At 38.8% G+C, this 19,981-nt stretch overlaps 1 protein-coding gene across 3 annotated transcripts in view; it reads right to left on the bottom strand.

Moving 5' to 3' along the window:
* LOC110038655 (phospholipid--sterol O-acyltransferase) overlaps positions 1-19,981 on the bottom strand; it is a 71,885-nt gene that overhangs the window by 10,245 nt on the left and 41,659 nt on the right. For 2 of the 3 annotated variants that reach the window (XR_002295444.1, XM_020743552.1), the window contains exons 9-12: positions 18,957-19,051; positions 2,298-2,349; positions 2,108-2,179; positions 166-334 (exon numbers count right to left, since the gene is read on the bottom strand). Coding sequence is in view for 1 of the 3 variants with exons in the window: in XM_020743552.1 (XP_020599211.1) it covers positions 166-334; positions 2,108-2,179; positions 2,298-2,349; positions 18,957-19,051 (388 nt within the window). In the remaining 2 variants the exon portion in view is untranslated. Of the gene's footprint in view, positions 1-165; positions 335-1,013; positions 1,086-1,203; positions 1,256-2,107; positions 2,180-2,297; positions 2,350-18,956; positions 19,052-19,981 lie in introns of those variants that run through there. The other variant, XR_002295445.1, reaches the window with a different exon arrangement.

The following is a 19,981-nucleotide window of genomic DNA, read 5'->3' as shown; positions in this document are numbered from 1 at the left end:
TGATATAAATAAAACCTTATACAGTAAAAAGTGTAAAATGTTTTTGCTAGGAGAGAGAATTTAATAAGTTCCAACACAAATTGCTCAAACACAAAGCATCGGTTTTCAACAAAAGCAACACATTGCTGATCCTTAGAATAAAGTGAACACAATAGATGAATATACCTTTATCAAGTTCCCATACAGCAGTTCTCCTTCCTGGAATACTTTCAGAATCCTCATAGTATGTAATATATTTTACACGAGGGCTTCTTGAAATGTTTGGAATGATATCCTCACCATGAATATGGTCTACATTTAGTTTTTCTTGCAAATCACATCCATCATGCTCCAACTAGGATACCAAAATGTAGATTTAATAATTACTTCAACGTAAATGAAGGCAATGCATAATCAAAAATTTACAATTACGAGGAAAAATCATTAGCAGTTATACACTTTTCGGAATGTTACTTTGATGATAACAGTGTTTTGATGAGCCAAATAAACAATTAGCAAAAGAGGATTTTCCTGATGAGCCAAATGAAAAATTAGCCTAGATGTTTGTGTACTGTATCAAAAAACGCCTAGATGTTTGTGTACTGTATCAAAAAACAGAATACAAGGAAGAAGATAGGTAAAGAAGGGTGAGAAAAAGATAAACCCTTCATGTGTGCAAAAATGGTCTATAGTTCTCACGCTAAGTTGCAGACTCAATTGAACTAGTTATATTGAGTTGGAGCACCTAGATAATATAGCCCTCCTATCTTCAAAATATTACATGGATCAACAAAAAAATTAAACGTCTTAGAAGTAAATTAAAAACAACTGACACCGGTAATACTCTTCCATGACAGAGTAAGAATAAACAAATGTCAGTGGATGATGATTTATGGGCAACATTTCTCAAGATTTTATGACGGATAAATACAGAATAGACACTATCTCTTACATCTGTTTGTTCAGGTTAAAACAAAATAGTTTAGCAACAATTTCGAAAAACTATATCAACAGCTTTTTGGAATAAAAAAAACCTGCGGAGCCCTAGTTATGTTCACTTTCGATCCTAGCCATGTTTTGCACCAGGAAAGAGAGTGATAGGGTACCTGCATTAAACAGCCTCTCAGAAATAAGACCATGCTCATTAGTTAAGCGACATTAACAACTGTTGATCTACCCTAATTCGCCAAGAAAAAGCAATAGAATTTGCTATTGATTACATACTGTTTCATCGCCACTTGAAACTCCAGGGTTTCCACGCACGGAATTACCAGACCTGAAATGCGCATTATAGAATAAGCGCACTAGCAAAAAAATTTGAACTGCACTGCAAAAATTAATATCTAAAAAAACAATCACAACAATAGCAACAACAAGCCTTTATCTCACTAAGTGGGGTCAGCTACACGAATCCTTTTTTCTCCATCGAGTCCTATTGTCATATTTTGCATTTAATTCTGATAGATCAAGATCATTTTTTATACAATATGCCCCGGTGAATTACAATAAAATATATTATCTATCAGTTAAATTCATTCAATTTTAAAAAATGAAACATTTTCTCTGTACCAGCCCTATCATGTTACACAGGAAACAGGCTCTATTAGATATAGAAGTCATAAGTTAAGATTAGCGTAAAGTTATCTCATAAAGGAAAGAGAGATAGAGAGAGCAAGTGGACAAAAAATGAACCTAAAGACAAATAAAATGTTTACTTTTATCATCAACTGCAGAAGCCTTAAAACCGGATCAGAGATTATTTCTTCACCACATTCTTATTGGGAAATGCATATACTTCAGAAAAGCTCAATTTCAATAATTAGAAAAAGTTTACAAGTGAGGCAAGCCGTCTTATGGTCTAAGGAATGAAAATAGAACTCTAGAATGGGATGCATGAGAAAACAAATGAAAGATTAAAGATGACGATGGGACAAGGAGGCTGAACCGGTTCAACCCAGTTCAGCAATAACCTACAAGGTGGAGGGGCCGAACCGGCACCGCTCAAGATTTTATGATGGATAAATACAGAATAGACACTATCTCTTACATTTGTTTGTTCAGGTTAAAACAAAGTAGTTTAGCAACAATTTCAAAAACTATATCAACAGCTTTTTGGAATAAAAAAAACCTGCGGAGCCCTAGTTATGTTCACTTTCGATCCTAGCCATGTTTTGCACCAGGAAAGAGAGTGATAGGGTACCTGCATTAAACAGCCTCTCAGAAATAAGACCATGCTCATTAGTTAAGCGACATTAACAACTGTTGATCTACCCTAATTCGCCAAGAAAAAGCAATAGAATTTGCTATTGATTACATACTGTTTCATCGCCACTTGAAACTCCAGGGTTTCCACGCACGGAATTACCAGACCTGAAATGCGCATTATAGAATAAGCGCACTAGCAAAAAAATTTGAACTGCACTGCAAAAATTAAGATCTTAAAAGACAGTCACAACAATAGCAACAACAAGCCTTTATCTCACTAAGTGGGGTCAGCTACACGAATCCTTTTTTCTCCATCGAGTCCTATTGTCATATTTTGCATTTAATTCTGATAGATCAAGATCATTTTTTATACAATATGCCCCGGTGAATTACAATAAAATATATTATCTATCAGTTAAATTCATTCAATTTTAAAAAATGAAACATTTTCTCTGTACCAGCCCTATCATGTTACACAGGAAACAGGCTCTATTAGATATAGAAGTCATAAGTTAAGATTAGCGTAAAGTTATCTCATAAAGGAAAGAGAGATAGAGAGAGCAAGTGGACAAAAAATGAACCTAAAGACAAATAAAATGTTTACTTTTATCACCAACTGCAGAAGCCTTAAAACCGGATCAGAGATTATTTCTTCACCGCATTCTTATTGGGAAATGCATATACTTCAGAAAAGCTCAATTTCAATAATTAGAAAAAGTTTATAAGTGAGGCAAGCCGTCTAATGGTCTAAGGAATAGAAATAGAACTCTAGAATGGGATGCATGAGCAAGCAAATGAAAGATTAAAGATGACGATGGGACAAGCGCATGTACGTGCCCGCCCCCCCCCCCCCCCCCCCCCTTCTCGCCTATCCATCGTTTAATTATATGTTATTTGTAGTGTTAGGGTTAAATTTTTGGTGAGTTTGTTTCAGAATTCTGTCGGGACAACCCCCGGCATCCATTTTACTCCAAGGCTTTATCCGACGGATTGGATGGTGTTCCGGTTGTATCTCTCCCAAGCTAGTGATTATCTTCCCCAACTCGCCTCCGCAGTCCACTTCTCTTCCACTGTTTCTAGCCAGTGCCCTCACCTTCTCCATCCAGCTGCCAAGCCCAAAAGTCCCTTCCTGTTGTGCTACTGAACCTTCCAGGTCTTTGTTGATTGTCGTACCCCTTATTCCTGGCAGCAAAGGGTTTGCCTCCACACTACTGCTCCTACTTCCCGCCTGCCTTGTAGTCGCGAATTCCCCCCTAACTCCCTTCCCTGCCTTGTAGTCGCGAATTACCCCCACAAGTCTGTGCAATTGTGAACCTTTCCAGTTGGTCTGGCATATCACTAACACACTCAGCCCTCCTAACTTGCTCCCCCGCGTCCCGTAAGCCAACAGCTTCCAACCTAGGCCTTCCAACACTCTCATAATTAACGTCAAATCCTCCAAACCAAAGCAGTCAGCCCCTCAACTCATTGAACCTATTTTCCAGGGCTGCAGCCAACCCTTCTTGCCCTCCCACGATATCCGCAACTTCCAACCAGCCCTCCACCTACTAGCCAACCACCAACCAGCACTGTCGACCTTCCCTAGGGTGTGGTTAGTGTTTGTTTGTCTTTTATTTCCTGTTTTGAAGACTCGTTGTAACTGATTTTCAATTTCAACAATACTGTTTCTAATTTTATTGTGATTTGGGTTAACTCTAGTATCATTTGGTATAAGAGCTAGCCTCACCCTAGTCCTACCCTAGAGTTTTCTAGCATCCGCATTACCCAAGCCGCCTCCACCAAAATTTTCTTTCCTATTCCAAAACCTTAGCCACATTTTGACCTAACCTAATTCTCCTTTGTTGATTTTCAAATTCAACAACCCCAAATAAAATCCTCCACGTTGTCGAATAGTCCCTTACATCCTCTTTCACCTCCCAACTATAAACCCTAGCCATGCTACTAAACATATACACACCCGAGCCTATCCGGGAAGAGATGCAGTGGGAAATTCATCAACTACAGCGAAGGCTTGCAGACATTGAGGATGAAATCCAATGGGAGGTTACCCTCAATCATGATCAGAAAAATCGAAAGAGAGAATGAGAGAATTTGAAGATGAAGCGAGAGACATAATACCAGTTCCTCCCTGCTTACTACGGACAGAGGGGGCAACTCTAGCATCAAAAGTGGAGAGACCACATCACCGAGCAACCCCAACATCCTACAGGCAGAGTTCAACCTCATAATCTTATAGCCAGAGTACACCTAAGAGAACACACAAGACAACCCCGTCAAAAGATAAGCTGATTCAGAGTGGTGAACAGGTGAAACCAATTCGCAACTGTAAATCTATCACAATCAGAAAATGTTGCAAGTGCCACAAATTTGGGTATGGTGAATCTGAATGCGCAACCAGAGGAGTGATCTATTTCAATGAGTGCGGTATTGTTGAAAAATCGGCAATAATAGTTGATCCAGGAGAAGATGAAAACTTCAAAGAAGATTCTCAACTTATAGCCAACGAGGAAGAGACGTTATCGATTGCAGTTGACCTCAAAGAAAGATTCCAACTGAGGTAATAGTAGCTTTTCAAGAAGGTGTGAATTTGATATAAGGGGCGTTCATGCAGAATATGAGATTATAGTGTCTCGAGCTACCATGTAGCAGGCATTTAGAGGACATCAACAGGACTAACTTTGGAAGTCCAAAAGAGTCATGAGCTTGAGGAGCGATAGTAAACACGAGTCAATTCCAGAAAAAAAGATTTCAAGCATTTCAGATATATAGCTACCTCTTGAGTTGTACTTAAGAAATGAGATCCAACTTGTCAGAGATGAAAAGATTTTGAGTTACTTCTAGAAGACAATTGCGAGTCATTTGGGATAAAAATCGGTTCAACGGTGTACCTCCTGACATACGCTCAGATAGGATGGATGAATCACAGTGGTGGGAAATCACCCTGGGATTTTTGAAAGAAAGATAATTCTATCGTGGGATCCATGTCCTTACTGAGAAGAAGAAAATGCTTCTCATGAGTGATTACACGTTAGGATAGCCCAACCTGCTAGAGATGTCATTCCAGAGTTGATCCCCCTGACAGCATTGTTTATCAAGGAGAAGCATATTATATATTTATTTGTTAAGAATTTGGCTTGGGAGAACCTACAACGTTGTGTACCTCCGTCTCAGATTATGCCAAAAGAGGATGAATACATATTCTATGAAGATGTTCTTTGGAATGATGTCGCCTAAAAAATTGATTTATCGGGAGCTTACAACATGACCAACTTGACTACTGGGAGAAGAAAAAAGCTTGGACAAGTGAGGTCGAAGCTCCCCAACCCTAGGGGACTAACATGGGGGCTAGGAGGATGAACTAGCACAACCCGGTTCAGAGGAAACCATTAAGGTAGAGGGGCTGAACCAGCCCCTCTCTTCCATTAGGCGAGAATTACTTCTCCCCTCCATGTTTTCACTTCGTGCCCATCCATCTTCTATTTATCTGTTTTTTGTAATGTTAGAGTCCAATTTTTTGTAAGTTTGTTTCAAAATTCTGTCAGGACAGTCGTCAGCATCTGTTTTTTATTTAGAGGGTTGTATATTTGACGGATTGGGTTGTGCTCCAGCTGTATCTCTATCCCAATATGGTGATTATCTTTCTCAACTCCCCTCCGCAATCCACTTTTCATCAACTAATTCCATATAGCGCCCTCACCTTCTATGTCCGACCGCCAAGCCCAAAATTCCCTTCCTGTTGTTTAGTTGAAGCCTCCAGGGCTCTGTTGATTGTCGCACTCCTTATTCCTAGCCGCAAACTATTTGTTGCAAAGGGTCTGCCTCCACACTACCACTCCAACTTCCCGCCTATCTATTGTAGTCGCGAATCGCCTCTTGCCTTTCTTACTTGCTATATCCATAAACCTTTTGACTGGTTTGGCGTGTCGCTATCACCCTCGACCCTCCTAACTTGCTCCTCCCCATCCCAGAAGGCAATAGCTTCCACCCTAGGCCTTCCAACCCTCTCTTAATTGACGTCGAATCCTCCAAACCAAAGCAGTCAGGCCCTCAACTCGTTGCAACCTGTTTTTCAGAGTTGTCGCCCAACCCTTCTTGCACTCCCACGATACCGGCAGTGTCTAACAAGCTCTTCCCCTACTAGCAAACCACCACCCAGCACCATCATCATTCTCTATTGTGTGGTTTGTTTCTGTTTGTCATTTATTTCCTGTTTTGAAGAGTCATCATTGTAATTGATTTTCAATTTCGGCAATACTATTTATAAATTCGTTGTTTATTGCCGCCAAAGAGAGACTATGGTTGCAGGAGCTCTTCTCCTACATGTTCTCCATCAGAGTCGAGTTAGACGGCTATGTGTTGTTTGGGTCGACCAAAAAGTTCCACATGCTAGGACTTGCGTACAAAATAAGGGAGTGGAAGAAGTGTTTCCTCCTCGAGTCTTTCATAGACTGGGGAATCTCGACCTATCCTTTTGGTGGAGTATATAACAAGAAGAAGAGTGTGCCTCCCCTAATTTGAGGCATGACTTCGGTTGTCGAGGGGAGGCAGCTATCTATCCTCCAATACATCGTCGAATGGTGATGAACAAGGTTCTAGATCGATACACATTTGGGGCAATGATCGTAGCCTTGCGGACGACATTTGATGCTAAGGAAGACCAGCGACAAATTGAGAAGGTTACCTAGGTTTCTCAAAACATATCGTGAAAGAAGGTTTTCTACTCGAAAGTTGCTAAGGTGGCCAGACAAGAGATGACGACCGACCGTGTTGTCGACGCGACCGCAAGTTCAGACTATATCCATTGTGTAACTAAGACTACTATTGTGATACAAAGAATCATCACTAAGAACTGATTCTGACTGAGAGAAAATCTACTTTGATGGGTATAGGTCCTTTGAGGGGACAACGGGAAGAGGTTTGAGGACTTTGAGCATTTTGAGATATAACACCGAGAACAAGTCTTCGAAGGAAAGGTCGGATCCAAATCAGGTGACGCCTTGGCCAGTTGCTACAAGCTTCATTGATTATGCAAAGAGGGGGAGGCCAATCGACCTTATCCGGCTATTCAAACTGAGTCAGAACCAGTGTCTGAAACTATTGCTTCTGAGGAGAAAACTCGTCCTAGGGAATAGGCTCGGACTGAGTCTGAATCGGAGCCTGGGTCCACCCTCTCTAAATAGAAAAGTAGTAGGAGGAAAAGAAAGGCTCTAGCGCCTGATTTAAAAACTTCACTTCCCTCTTCTCCTGGAAAAAGATTGAGAGGGCCTCGAGTGGCTGGAGTCCTATGCAGAAGCAGTTGAAAATTTTTGTGAGCAAGGCACCCGATTTGCCTTGATAAACATAATGAGGGACTTGTTCCCTAACACCTTGGGTGCTGATGAATACACTTCAACGATTGCGGACGTCTTCGGGTCCAAGTGTTTTGAGAAAACATCTCGATGAGAGCCGCCCACGGGACCTATGTCATAAGGTGGGGCTCGCGGCTATGCATCACTTATCCTCTATCTTGATGCTAAGGAGAGGGCTCTCAATGCCGAGAAGAAGAACAAGCTTGCCAAGGCTCAAGCAAAGGCTGCTGAGGAGCGGGCGATTGTGGCTTAGGCACGGCTAAAAAAGGTTGAGAACTTGGAGAACGCATCTGAGTGACTTTTTGTTATTCATGAGGAGAGTGAAATTCTAATGAAGAATGAGGCTATGATGAAGATAGTGGAAGAGTGCTTGGATGATCAGGCCCGACATCTCCGGCATGGAACAAAGCTGGCAATCGATTAAATCGTTCAGGTAAGGATGATCAACCCTAGTACATTGGCTTGAACGAATTTACCAAACCCTTCTCCATCCCAATGGCACTAGAAGGAAGGAGAGAAGAATCTGAGGGGGTGCATGTAGCTGACGAAGGCTCGTCCAATGCTTGATTCAGTCTCAGGGATTCATGTAATTAGATTTTTTTTCTCTCTCTTAATTGAATGTAAATCATAGAATGAATTTTCTTTAAAGGACGATTTTGGAGAAATTTTGCAAGCTTTTCATATATGAAATGAAATGTGGCTATCAACCGGCTTTTTACCTTTCTCGTTTTTACCTTTACTGTTTATTGCTTGTGGTGTGTTTGAGATGATCGATTGCACGTCCCTTAGGAGAATCTTTTTTTGTTAGTTTTGATGTGTTCACCGCTCGTCTCAAGTCTTATACTTCTCATGTCTCATTTGCTTGGTCGGATCGCCACCTCTCATAGGGATAACCATTGAGACTTACTTCCAAAAGATTTGCTAGGTTTCATTCGCAGAGCTTATCGCTACTGGGCAGTGAACCACCTCCAGAGCTTTATCTAACTAGAGTTTAGAGATATAGGCTTTTCTTATGGTTGTCTGTTGAGGATCGATTTTTGGTGTTAAATGCCAATCAGATGTCTTGCTTCGTTGTTCGTCATTTTTTATTGTTCTCTATCGATCAGATGAATTGCATCGTTGTTAGTTTGTTTGGGGTGTTGATGGCAGGCACACATTTTACCCTTCCCGAGTCCCTAGGCTTTTGTTAGGCTTATTAAGCCGATCTTGTCACTGTTTTTGTGTAACCGTCAAGACTCGTTTTTGGGGTGATTTGCACAACACCCTTCGCAGAGCTTATCGCTAATGGGCAGGGAATCACCTCAATGATTTTATCTAATTTAAGTTTGGAGTCATAGAATTATAATGTGTGAGAGTTGTAGGTCGGCTCCTTGTGCATCCTACCGATCGAACGCCTTAGCGTCGCTGCCAACTTTACTACTCAAGTTCCCTGAGATTTGGCTAGACATGAAAGTGCATGAGCTTCTCGAGTTCCCCGAGTATTATTTGAACCCAGGAATTATGCACATAAATGGCTAAATCGTTTTTTAATACTTCTAAAATATAAAAATTACAAGCTGGAAATGAAAACTAGTTTATTATTTTTCGGATGTTGTATAAGTTGTTTGTCTAAGAAAAAAATCTTTTGAGATCGTCACTGCTCCAAGTCTAGAGAAATCCTTTCCAAGTGTAGGTCTTGAGCTTGTATGCTCTAGAGGCAATCCTTTGGTCAATTATGAATGAACCAATCCAAGTATGGTCCAGCATGCCAAAAAGGTTCACATGCCATTGGACTAGCTTTCTTCAATACATGGTCGACAGGGTGAAAGTCTTCTCCAGCACATGCTTGTTGTAGTAGCAGACCATCCTCTTGACTTAGTTCTGTTGAATGGTTGAATTAGTATGATTCTCTTCTGCCAAATCAAATGCGAGCATTACTCCTTCACTGTTCACCTTCTACCAGTCGGCCAGATTGACTCCATCTAATGCTGAGCCCATCACTACTCCCTGGCTATAGTGGTTGTATTAGACCGATGAAAATTGCTTTCATTCCGTGCTACAGCATACATGGAGTTTTCCCGATCACTGTTGAAGAAATTGTTCGAACCGCCTACAAGATTGATGGAAGAATATAGGCCCAATTCCCCTTTGCTCTTTCGACTCTTTTTGTTGGCAGATTCAAAAAAATCTTGTTTGCAGCCTCTGTGTGCTTATTGGTCCATGATGATGTACTAACGCGAACTTCAGGCACATCCCTTAATGTTGGCAAAAATTCGCTCCTTGGTTAACAAACTATGTCCCATTATCAGTAATGATTAGTGGCAACCCATAACGACAAATGACGTCTATCCAAATGAAGTTCCAACCGACTTCCACTATAATTTGGCAACCATCTCTGCCTTAATCCATTATTAAAAGTAATCCACTGTGACCGGAAAGAACTTGTGTTGATCCTTTGATGGTAGAAACGGCCCAAGGATTTCATGGTCTCAAATGGCGAAAGGCCAAAAGCTGACTATTGGCTACACTCTATTGGTTGGTTAATGTTTCAGTGGTGTATATTTCTGGCATTCTTTGCATTTCCTAAAGAATTCCTTTGCATCTTTCAGAAGTGTAGACCAAAAGTATCCTTGCCATTAGACTCCGAGCCACACAATTTCCTCCATAGTGACTCCTGCATTTTCTAGAGTGTATTTATCGGAGGACGTCCTATGTCTTGTTCTCTACTGCGCACCTCAAATAAAAGGAAGTGGCAGACTTTCCAAAAAGCTACCCTCTATTAGCAGATATTGAGTCGCTCTGCATTTGAATCTCTTTGGGTCGATAACTTCCTCGGCAATCTTTCCAGTCCCCAAGTAGTGGATGTAGGGGTTCATCCAACTTTTATTCTTTCGAACTCCACCTCCGTTGCTTCAAGTTTTTCAATAGTCGGTCGGAATAGTCTTTGAGGTGTTTTCTCCCCCAAGCAGATGCAGTCGAATAGAAAATCGGCCACTTAATTGTTCTCACTAGCAATGTGCTCTATTTTGAAGTTAGCAAACTTCCATATATTTGTTTTAGCTTTCGATCGGGTAATTTGCCAGCATTTCATCTCTGGCTTTGAATTCCCCATTCACCATCTGCTGTGAATCTGACTTCACATGGAGATATAGAGTGATTATCTCATAAGTAAGGCTCAGGCCGACAATTCGAGCTTCATACTCCATCTGATTGTTCGTGACTTGAAACTCTATTATGACCGAGTGATAGAGGTGCTTTCCTGCCGAACTGCTCAAAGCAAAGTCCGATCCATGCTCCCTTCTAGCTAGAAGTACTATCAATGTGTAGGATCTAAGTCTTCTATCAGTAGGGGTTCCTTTCTTCAGCTTGCATGACTAAAAAAAGTCTGCCAAAAATTCCGCAACTACTTACACCTTTATCGCAGTCCGGGGTATGTAGGAGATGTCGAACTCGTTGAGCTCCACTGACCATTTAAGCCGACCGAAATGCTCTGGCCGAGTAAGATCAGATTTAAGAGATTGTTCGGTCATGACAAGAATTGGATGCATTCCGAAGTATAGTCAGAGCCTGCAAGAAGAAATAAAAAGACTGGGAACTACTACTCAATTCCTCTCGAACTAGCACTGAGCTGATGGCTTTGAGTCTGATTCCAAAATACAAAGAGGATTCTTTGATTGGTTATAAACTTTGGAGAAGTGGTGGCGACACAAGAAAGTCCTTTAGGTTTTTGAATGTTTGCTCGTACTCATTCGACGATTCAAAATCTTTTATTTCCTTAGCATTTTGAAGAACGCTGCGCATTTGTCACCCAACTTGAAGTTGTAATGGCTCAGGCCTGTAATCCAATCAACCAGCTTCCTTTTGTGTTCCGATGAGCATGCATATTTAGCAATTTCTACACTTTTTGAGGTTTGTCTTTATGCCTTCAATGGTTATAAGATAACTGAGAAATTTGTCTATTGATGCCCTGAAGGTGTACTTTAGTTGAATTAACCTAATGTTATATTTTGTAAGGGTTGTTCAACCAACCGACACTTAACTAACACATCATCCACATAGATTTCAATATTTTTACTCTTTTGTTTAGAAAAATTACATCCATGAGGCGCTGGTAGGTAGCTCCAAAGATTTTAAGCCCAAAGAACAATACATTGTAAAAAACACACCCTCACTATTGATAAAAGTACTCTTCTTTATATCGATTGGGTGCATTTTGATCTGGTGGTAGCCCAAGAAATCTTCTGGGAAGCTCATTACTGAATGGCCGACCGTTGAGTCCACCTAGCTTTGATCCTCGGCAGGTGATAGTTGTCCTTCAAACAACCAATGTTCATATTGGTAAAGTCCATGCATATCCTCCACTTGTTGTTCGCCTACTGCACCATCACCACGTTCGAGACCTAGGTTAAGTACTCCACCTCCCAGATGCAGTCGGCTTCATTCATGTTTTGTACCTTCTCTCGAATTATTCCAGGTAAGGTCATCACTGAAAACCTTATCTTCAGTTTCATTGGTCAGGCGGTTGGATTGATATTCAGTTGATGACAAGCAATGTCGACTGGTATCCCTTGCATCTTTATTGTTGACCAAGCAAAGATGTCTCAATAATCCCAAAGGGTTTGAATCAACAAGTCTTTAGATTCTGCATCAAAATTTTCATTTATTAGAAAAAATTTACTAAGCTATATGTCGACTACAGGGATTGAAAGAGTAGTGTCTTTGGTCTTGAGACACCCTTCGCGTTGGTTTCAGAGATCAAGCGGCTCCTACTCCATAGTTCCAAACACTCAAAGGTAGCAGGTCCAAGAGTACTCCAAGTCCCCTTAAACGGTAATGATCTCTCCATCACCTGGAGACTTCACTCCAATGTGAAATGTTGAGACCACGGCCTTATAGTCATTGGCGTTGTAATTCTGTGATGAATCTACCACCAATGAGGTAACTGCTAATGCAATTATTCCAAATGCTTTCTTCTTCTTGCCCGAGAACCCATTCACTGGTCTGACCAATGCAGCCGGTCCATCGTTCTTGAGTCTCATCTTGTCAAACACTAACCAGAAAAGAATGTTCACGGAACTGCCAGTGTTGACCAGGATGCTATCAATTTGGTAGTTACTTATCATAGCAGTGACAACAATGATGTCGTTATGGGCATTCTACATGAGTGAATATAATAGGTAGATGGGATGATGCGCTTCGGAGTGAAAATTGTGCACAGTGCTCCTGACCGAAGACTCTTTTGGTTGGCTCATCGGGACGAATTTTTGCCTCCAAAATTATTTGGTACTAATCCAGCAATGTAGATGGCATTCGCTCGGATTGGCTCATCTGACAATTCTTCTACTGGAGCTACTCCTGATGCTACAAATTCCTTAAGCTTTCCAGCTCTTATCAACGCCTCAACCATGCTCCAGTGGTGTTTGCATTTCTCCGTCTCAAGGCCATGATCCCTATGATAGGCACAGTACTTCTTGGTGTCTTGAAGAAAAGCTCTGGCTCTCATCGATGGTACTACTTGTTTTGAAGTACTACTTGTTTTGAAATTCCTCGACCATCTCCGCCATCCAAACTCTCGGCGGAGGCCTTCAAAGACTCATGATCATTCAACAGCAGCTCCTGCGAGTCGGTCATTGGTTTAAGTATCGAGCATGACCTCATCGGTTGTGATTCATGTCAGGTTCCCTATTATTCTGAGACAGACAGTTGTCTTTGTATCACAGCCGAATGGAAGGATACGAGTATTCCCTCAATTTTATGGGGGTCCTCTTCTGCAAAAGATGGGTGGTTTGACTACGCTCTGGTGGAAGCTAGGTTAGAATTATACTCAGCTGAGATGTGATTGTTGGACAACTCCAACAATTCGATCAAGATGTTCAATCGATGAAGGCCTAAGGCATGGCGGAATGATCTCTCCTTCAGCTCTTGAGCAAGCGCAGCTTGTGCTATTGAGTGTTCAAAATCCCGCAACTCGAATATTTTTATCCAGAATCAAGTGACTAAGGAGAAAAGGCTCTCATTTTGCCCTGGTTTGATCCGCAGCAGGACCTGTGAACTCTTTTTTGGGCTTTTGGATAGCGATTAGTGCCACAAACATCATCTTGAAGTCATTGAAGGAGGTGATCACTCTAGCTGGCAGTCCATTGAACCAACTAAGGGTCGAGTCCCTCAACATGGTAAAGAACAGGTAACACTTCAATGTGTCAGTAATCCTTAGCAAGCAGACGATTGATTTGAATGATGTTATATGGTCGGTCGTTTCAATTTGACCTTCGTAGGATTCAATTGAGGAGGTTTTAAATTTCTTTGAGGGTTGTTCAGCTACAGAAATCTGTCAGAGTGAACCATTCTCTGGCTAGCAGGGGGCCTAAGTGTGCTCAAACTGTTGTCTGTCCATCAATGCCGACCCAGCAATGTCCCGGTACTTGGATTCTCCTGCTCTTTCTGGGCCCTAGATCACCCTTTCAGCCATTGAGCGTTGGCTCTTCCTCCTGAGAGTTCTTCCCTCGAGGGTTCAGCTTCCTTCCCCTTGCTATAGCTTCTTGGATAGTCTCTGTCATTCAATCCAGCATCTGATTACCTAATTGGTGGAGTTGTTGCACGAACTCCATAATGCACTCCATGTCAACAGCCTCATTGATTGGTCTTTTCTCCTTGTGTTTCTCCGCTTCTTGTTGTTAGCATACTCCAAGTTACCGAACATTTTACGATGTTGAATCCGAATGTTTGTCACATTTTAAAAATAGATTATAAAATAAGAAAGAGAGACAGAGCAAAGGTAGAGAGCACAGTAATGAACAGTAAAAAAGATTCTTGATTATCCCTTATTGAAAAAATGATCCCCTTATATATAGTAGAGTGGGGTACAAAGTATGTAGTTACATGTTTGGCTTTACGTTAATGGGGGCATTGCAGGATATTTTAGGTATTTTACATAAGTCTATGTTTTGGTTACCCTATTACTTGGTCGGTTGAGCTTAACACCCTTGGTTTGGCAAGGCTCATGCGTCCGACTATATGCTGAGTTGGGGTTTCCGGTTAGTTTTGATGGTCTTCGGTTCGGTTGGACTTGAATTGGTAGGTTTGATTCAGCCCTGCTCTAGTTTGGCCATTTACTATCAACTCCTAGATAGTAAATGAGACTAGACTATCAAGCAAAGGATGAATCACCGTAATGCGTTGGGTAGCTCACCCCTTAACAAAGAGTCCTTCGGCATGTTCCTGGAGTATATCGTGGTAAACCCCCGGCCTCCTAATGAACAGTGTCGGATGCCCTTATAAGATGGTTGGCAATGTTGGGGTGAGACTTATGTTGATGCCTTCTCTCAGCTTGGATATATCTTAGTCCTTGGTTCAGACGGCCTGCATCCGGTAGACTTCAGGTTCCGATCTAAGGAATCTGCATTTGGTCAATTAAGTAATTTGATCTAACGATGATGATGCATTTGGCCTTGCCTTCGCGGGCCCCCTGCCTGTGCTTTTCAAACTCTTAGTCTGTCGGATTTCTTTGAGATTTATGCTAACGCATTTCTGATGTACACATATAATTCACGATAAGTATGCAGTTATAATAATGACCTGCACAGTGAAAGACAATCTGACAAGATTAAATTCGAGAGAAAAATAAATAAATTTATGACTTTGATATTATGGATGCAATGGCCTAGTAGGTATCTGACAAACATTAATAAGTGCAATATTGAGTTGACTAAACTATATCTACGATTATTATAGTTGATGAACTAGGTAGCGATATAACAAAATTTAATATGTCAAAGACTATAAATATAATATAATATTTCTAAGATGATGAATTCTGAGAATATGAATGATGATAAAGGTTGAGTGATGGATATATCATTGTTTAGTATAGTGAATTAAAAGAGGTATTAGTAATAAATTTATTTATTTTTGGCAACAGTTGCATTTTTTACTTATAGTTATTTCTGCTTTACTTCTTAAAGCATTAAAACATATTTATTCATTATTGTTGTCATACTAGGCCATATGCGATTATAAAAAAAAAGTAATCCTAATAATATTAAACTGGCATACATGTTAATTTTTTCTTTTAAGTTCTAAACATGTTTTAACATTATTTATCTTATTAAGAATGAAGCTCATCAGATATTATATGGGCTACTGATGCAAAGCATAAGCTTGTGAATTGATTGGCCTATTAACGTAACCTGGAAAGCGGCAAAGTGCAATGAGGAGAAAAATAAAAGTTTGCACAATTCATGCAATGGCGAAGCGTTTGGTTATCAACTGCTTGACAATGGATGGACAACGGCAAAAGGATTGATTGCCGTTGGGTTGATCACAGAAAGATTACACAAAGGGAGAGGGTTTTTTTTGTTCAAAATGGTTCAGTTCGTTGCAATTTTAACCTTCAACGCACCCACATTTAGGGGGATCAAGTGATCCAACAGTTGCTAAAGATTGGTTGCTGAAAATCTGAAAAAAATTTAAATATTATGGTCGGCCCAAATAATAGGAAAGTAGTATTGGAACTTCCATGTTGGAAGAGGAAGTAGAGTGATGGTGGCAGGAACGACACCAAAAAAAAGTTTGGATTGACACTAGTCACAATAATTTAATGAGATCATTTTGTCACAGATATGTAGGACTGGTTTGTGCCATCATTAGTTAGGTTAGCATTATAGAATAATAAGACAGGAGTCCTTGAAAGAAGTGCATTTTTAATTAAACAAAAACAAAGGATGTTGTAAAAGCTACATAAAAGGAGTAGTGTGGTTGAGATCATCCTCCGCCACACTCAAAAAAGTGGTGTCACAAGTGTGTGCATCCCAAACAAAAGGTCTATCCAAAACTAGCCTCAAACAAAAATAGGTTACTTTGTTACATTCCCTATATGCAAAAAAGAACAGTTATTTAAATTTGTATAGAGAAGTAATGGCAAGTTCCCTGCCGAGTTGAGGTTGCCATTGCTTAGCTTCCATGTCTTTCCGGAGCTCGTTGATGATCATCTCATTATCTCCTTCAATAATAATCTCCTTGGTTTCAAACATCTAAGGTTCAAGCAACGTACAAAGTAGGAGGGCCACTTCAAGCTCTATTTTTTAGCTATCCCAATGTAATTGATTATGCCTCGTCACGAGCACGATCTTCTCCCATTCATCCCAAATCACCACGCCAGGGCCACAAGGCCATTAGAAAGAAGAGACCCATCAATGTTAGCCTTTAACCAACCCGAAATTAAGACAGGAGTTCAAGGCAGTCATGTAGTATGAGATAAAGTATACTTCAATTTTGAGGTGTCACTCACAATGTCAGTATTTAGGAAAAATGTCATAGATTTCTATGAGGCTTCAAAGATAAGCTGAGAATAGCTTTCACATATCCCAAGGGTTAGTTTAAAGAACATAAAGAATAATAAGTTGAATTAATCAAGGCAGATTTGGGAATAACAAATAGGCAAAAGAAAAAGTTATGAAAAATGAGATATCTTTAAAAAAACTAAATTAAAATTTGAATACAAGCAGAAGGTTCAATTGGAGAAGCAAGTTTAGGATAAATGTGAGATAAAACATTTTGGGTAGTGTTTAGTTGGTTCTAAGATGTGTCTCAAATGTGGCAAAACTGGACACCACAGAATGAATTGTCCGTTAGAAAGGAAAAAAGGAATATTAGGCCACAATAATTTCAAGAGTAAGTCAGCAAGAAAAATATTGGGAAGGAAGCAAAGATAAGGACTTAGTTCTATGGAGCAATCAATCAAAGTGAAAGCAAATACTTCAAAGCACATAAATGATCTAATAAAAACTAGATTTTTTTATATCACACCTCAAGAAGCCAAAGAATCTGAAGTAGTTACTATTATATTTTTTATTTCTGATCAATTTAATACAATTTTGTTCGATGCTAGCACTTTCGTATCCTTTTATTTTTGAATAATTCTTGCAGTTTATCAATTAATGTTGGGCGTTCTTACCTTGACTATGTTGAATTATGTCTTCTGGAGATAGCCTTTGTGCAAGTAGAAAATGCTTTATGAATGTTAGTATTTAGGAAAATAAAAGCTTCTGGCAGAGATGATTATAATATTTATCAAAACATTTGATATTATTTTGTAATTTGACTATTCAGTTAAGCATTTTACTACAACTTATTTTTGAAAGAGAAGAGTCGAGTTGTATTTGTTTGATGAGAAATAATATTTTTTCCTTGTGAAAGAATGCAATGTCTTTACCAACCAGAGAAGTTCAAAATGTTAGCAGTGAATATCAGAAAGTAGTTCAACAAATTTCACAAAAAAAAAGGAAGGAAATCTCTATTATTGAAGGCGCCATTAAGAATAAACTACGATTGTGGGTGTTTCGTGAATATAGATTTGAGACAAAAAACTTTGCAGGGAACTCAGCATTTAGGCTACATCATCCATTGATGGAGCACCAAAATATAAAAAGATTTGAAATTATTTTTTTCTTAGATAAGAAAGAAATAAAAAAAATCGTAATCAAATATGTTTCTAAATATCAAGTTTGTTAGATTGTAAAAGCTAGGCATTAGAGAGATCGAGTTGATTGTTACAGTCCTTACCTATACTTAAAGTGAAAATGAAAAGAAATTACAATAAATTTTGTTATGCGATGTCCCGCCTCCGAATAAAGTTATTGTAGTTGACAGATTGACCAAGTCAACTCATTTCTAGTCAATCAAACAGACATATTAAGCTGACAAATTGACTAGATTATATTTTTAGTAAATTGTTAAACTGTGTGGTGTTCCAAAGATGATTATTTTAGAGAGAGAAGATTTAATTCAAGATTGAAGAAACTCATAAGGGTTTTAGCAAACAATTGCATATTAGTACAACATTTCATCCACAAACAAGTTAAGAAATTAAGAGATTGGTTGAGGGTATATTTTTTTAATTTTGAAGACAACAAAAGATACTACATTCTAATGATTAAATAAATTTGCATTCAATAAAAGCTATCAATCTATCATAAAAATAGCTCCCTATGAATCATTGTATAAGAGAATATGCAAAAATCAGTTAAATTGGATCAAAAGAGGAGAAAGACAATTGTTGGGTCAAGAGTTAGGTGACAGTGTATAGAGAAAAACATATTAATTAAAAAACAGATATAAAAGCTGCCCGTGAGCGTCAACAAAAATATTATGACCAGTGACACAAAATGGTGAAGTCAAAAATTCATAAATTAGTATTTTGAAGTCAAGACTATGAACAGTAACGCTAGATTTATTCAGGAAAATAAGTTGAACCAGAAGTATATGATTATCAAGAAAATTGGCAATACAGCTTACAGTCAAACACTTATATCCATAATATTTTTCATATATAACTGCATCAAGAAGAACTTAAGAAAGAAAACGAGTAACAATAAAATGAGTAAGAAAAAGTATAGAAAATTGCAGCACAATATAACTATCCAACCACTAAGTATGCACAACACTTGCCTTGAAAATAGTGTTCCTTCATGTTCATAGACAATATCGGTTATGATCCAATTATCAGGATATGGTTTACCACTAGGAGCATAATAGTATCCAACCTGTATCATAGAAGTTAATGACTTAGTAAGATAATACAAATTGTACAATTGGCAGCTGTTTTCGCAGTCATAACTGTATAACTGTAATAAGAAATTTAGTATGTCAACGCTTATCTATGATAAACATGCTAAAATAAGTCGAGAGCGACATTGCAACAACAATTTGGAGAAAAGTATTTTATGGCCAATCTTTAAGATCAAAAAGGGGCCAAATTATAGGAAGCAGCATCTTTATAAATTGAATTTGGGGGAGCAAGAAAAAAAAATTAATGAGAGCTCAAACAACCCCAATGGGGCCGTTTCATATAAAACTCCCCCCTTGGAAGCATTTACATTAAACGCCCCCCATGGTGTCCTATTCATCAAAATATTATAAAAAATAATTTCTTGATATATAATATATAATATTCTAGTTAATTTAAATTTTAATATATATTAACTATTATATAAATAAATTATAAATTTAGATTTGGTAAAACACCCCCCATGGGGCCATTTTCATTAAAATAGTATAAAATAATTCTTAATATATAATATATAATGTTCATATCAATTTAAATATTAATATATATTACCAATTAGTTAAATAAATTATAAATTTTTATTACAATAATTAACATTTGAAAAATATTAAATTAATCAAAAAATATATCTGAAAAAAATAAATTAACTAACAGTATATCAAATTCATAATATTTTTTTTCACATTAAAATATCCTCAAAACATCATGCTTAGAAAATAATACTCTTCTACAATGGGGAAATGATGCCTGACCTAGGTGATCAATACGGCGATTGCAATTGATGTTCTTCAAATTCTACTTCAACATCCTCACCTTCAGTTATTTCATTCGTAGTCTATTGTGGCATCCCGTTATTTTATTCGTTCATGGGAATTCGTGATGTATAAATTGGAGATGTATCGAAATT

Source organism: Phalaenopsis equestris, unplaced genomic scaffold (genome assembly GCF_001263595.1).
Source record: "Phalaenopsis equestris unplaced genomic scaffold, ASM126359v1 Scaffold233395, whole genome shotgun sequence".
NCBI classification, from domain to species: Eukaryota; Viridiplantae; Streptophyta; class Magnoliopsida; order Asparagales; family Orchidaceae; genus Phalaenopsis; species Phalaenopsis equestris.
This window is presented reverse-complemented; position numbering and strand designations above follow the sequence as displayed.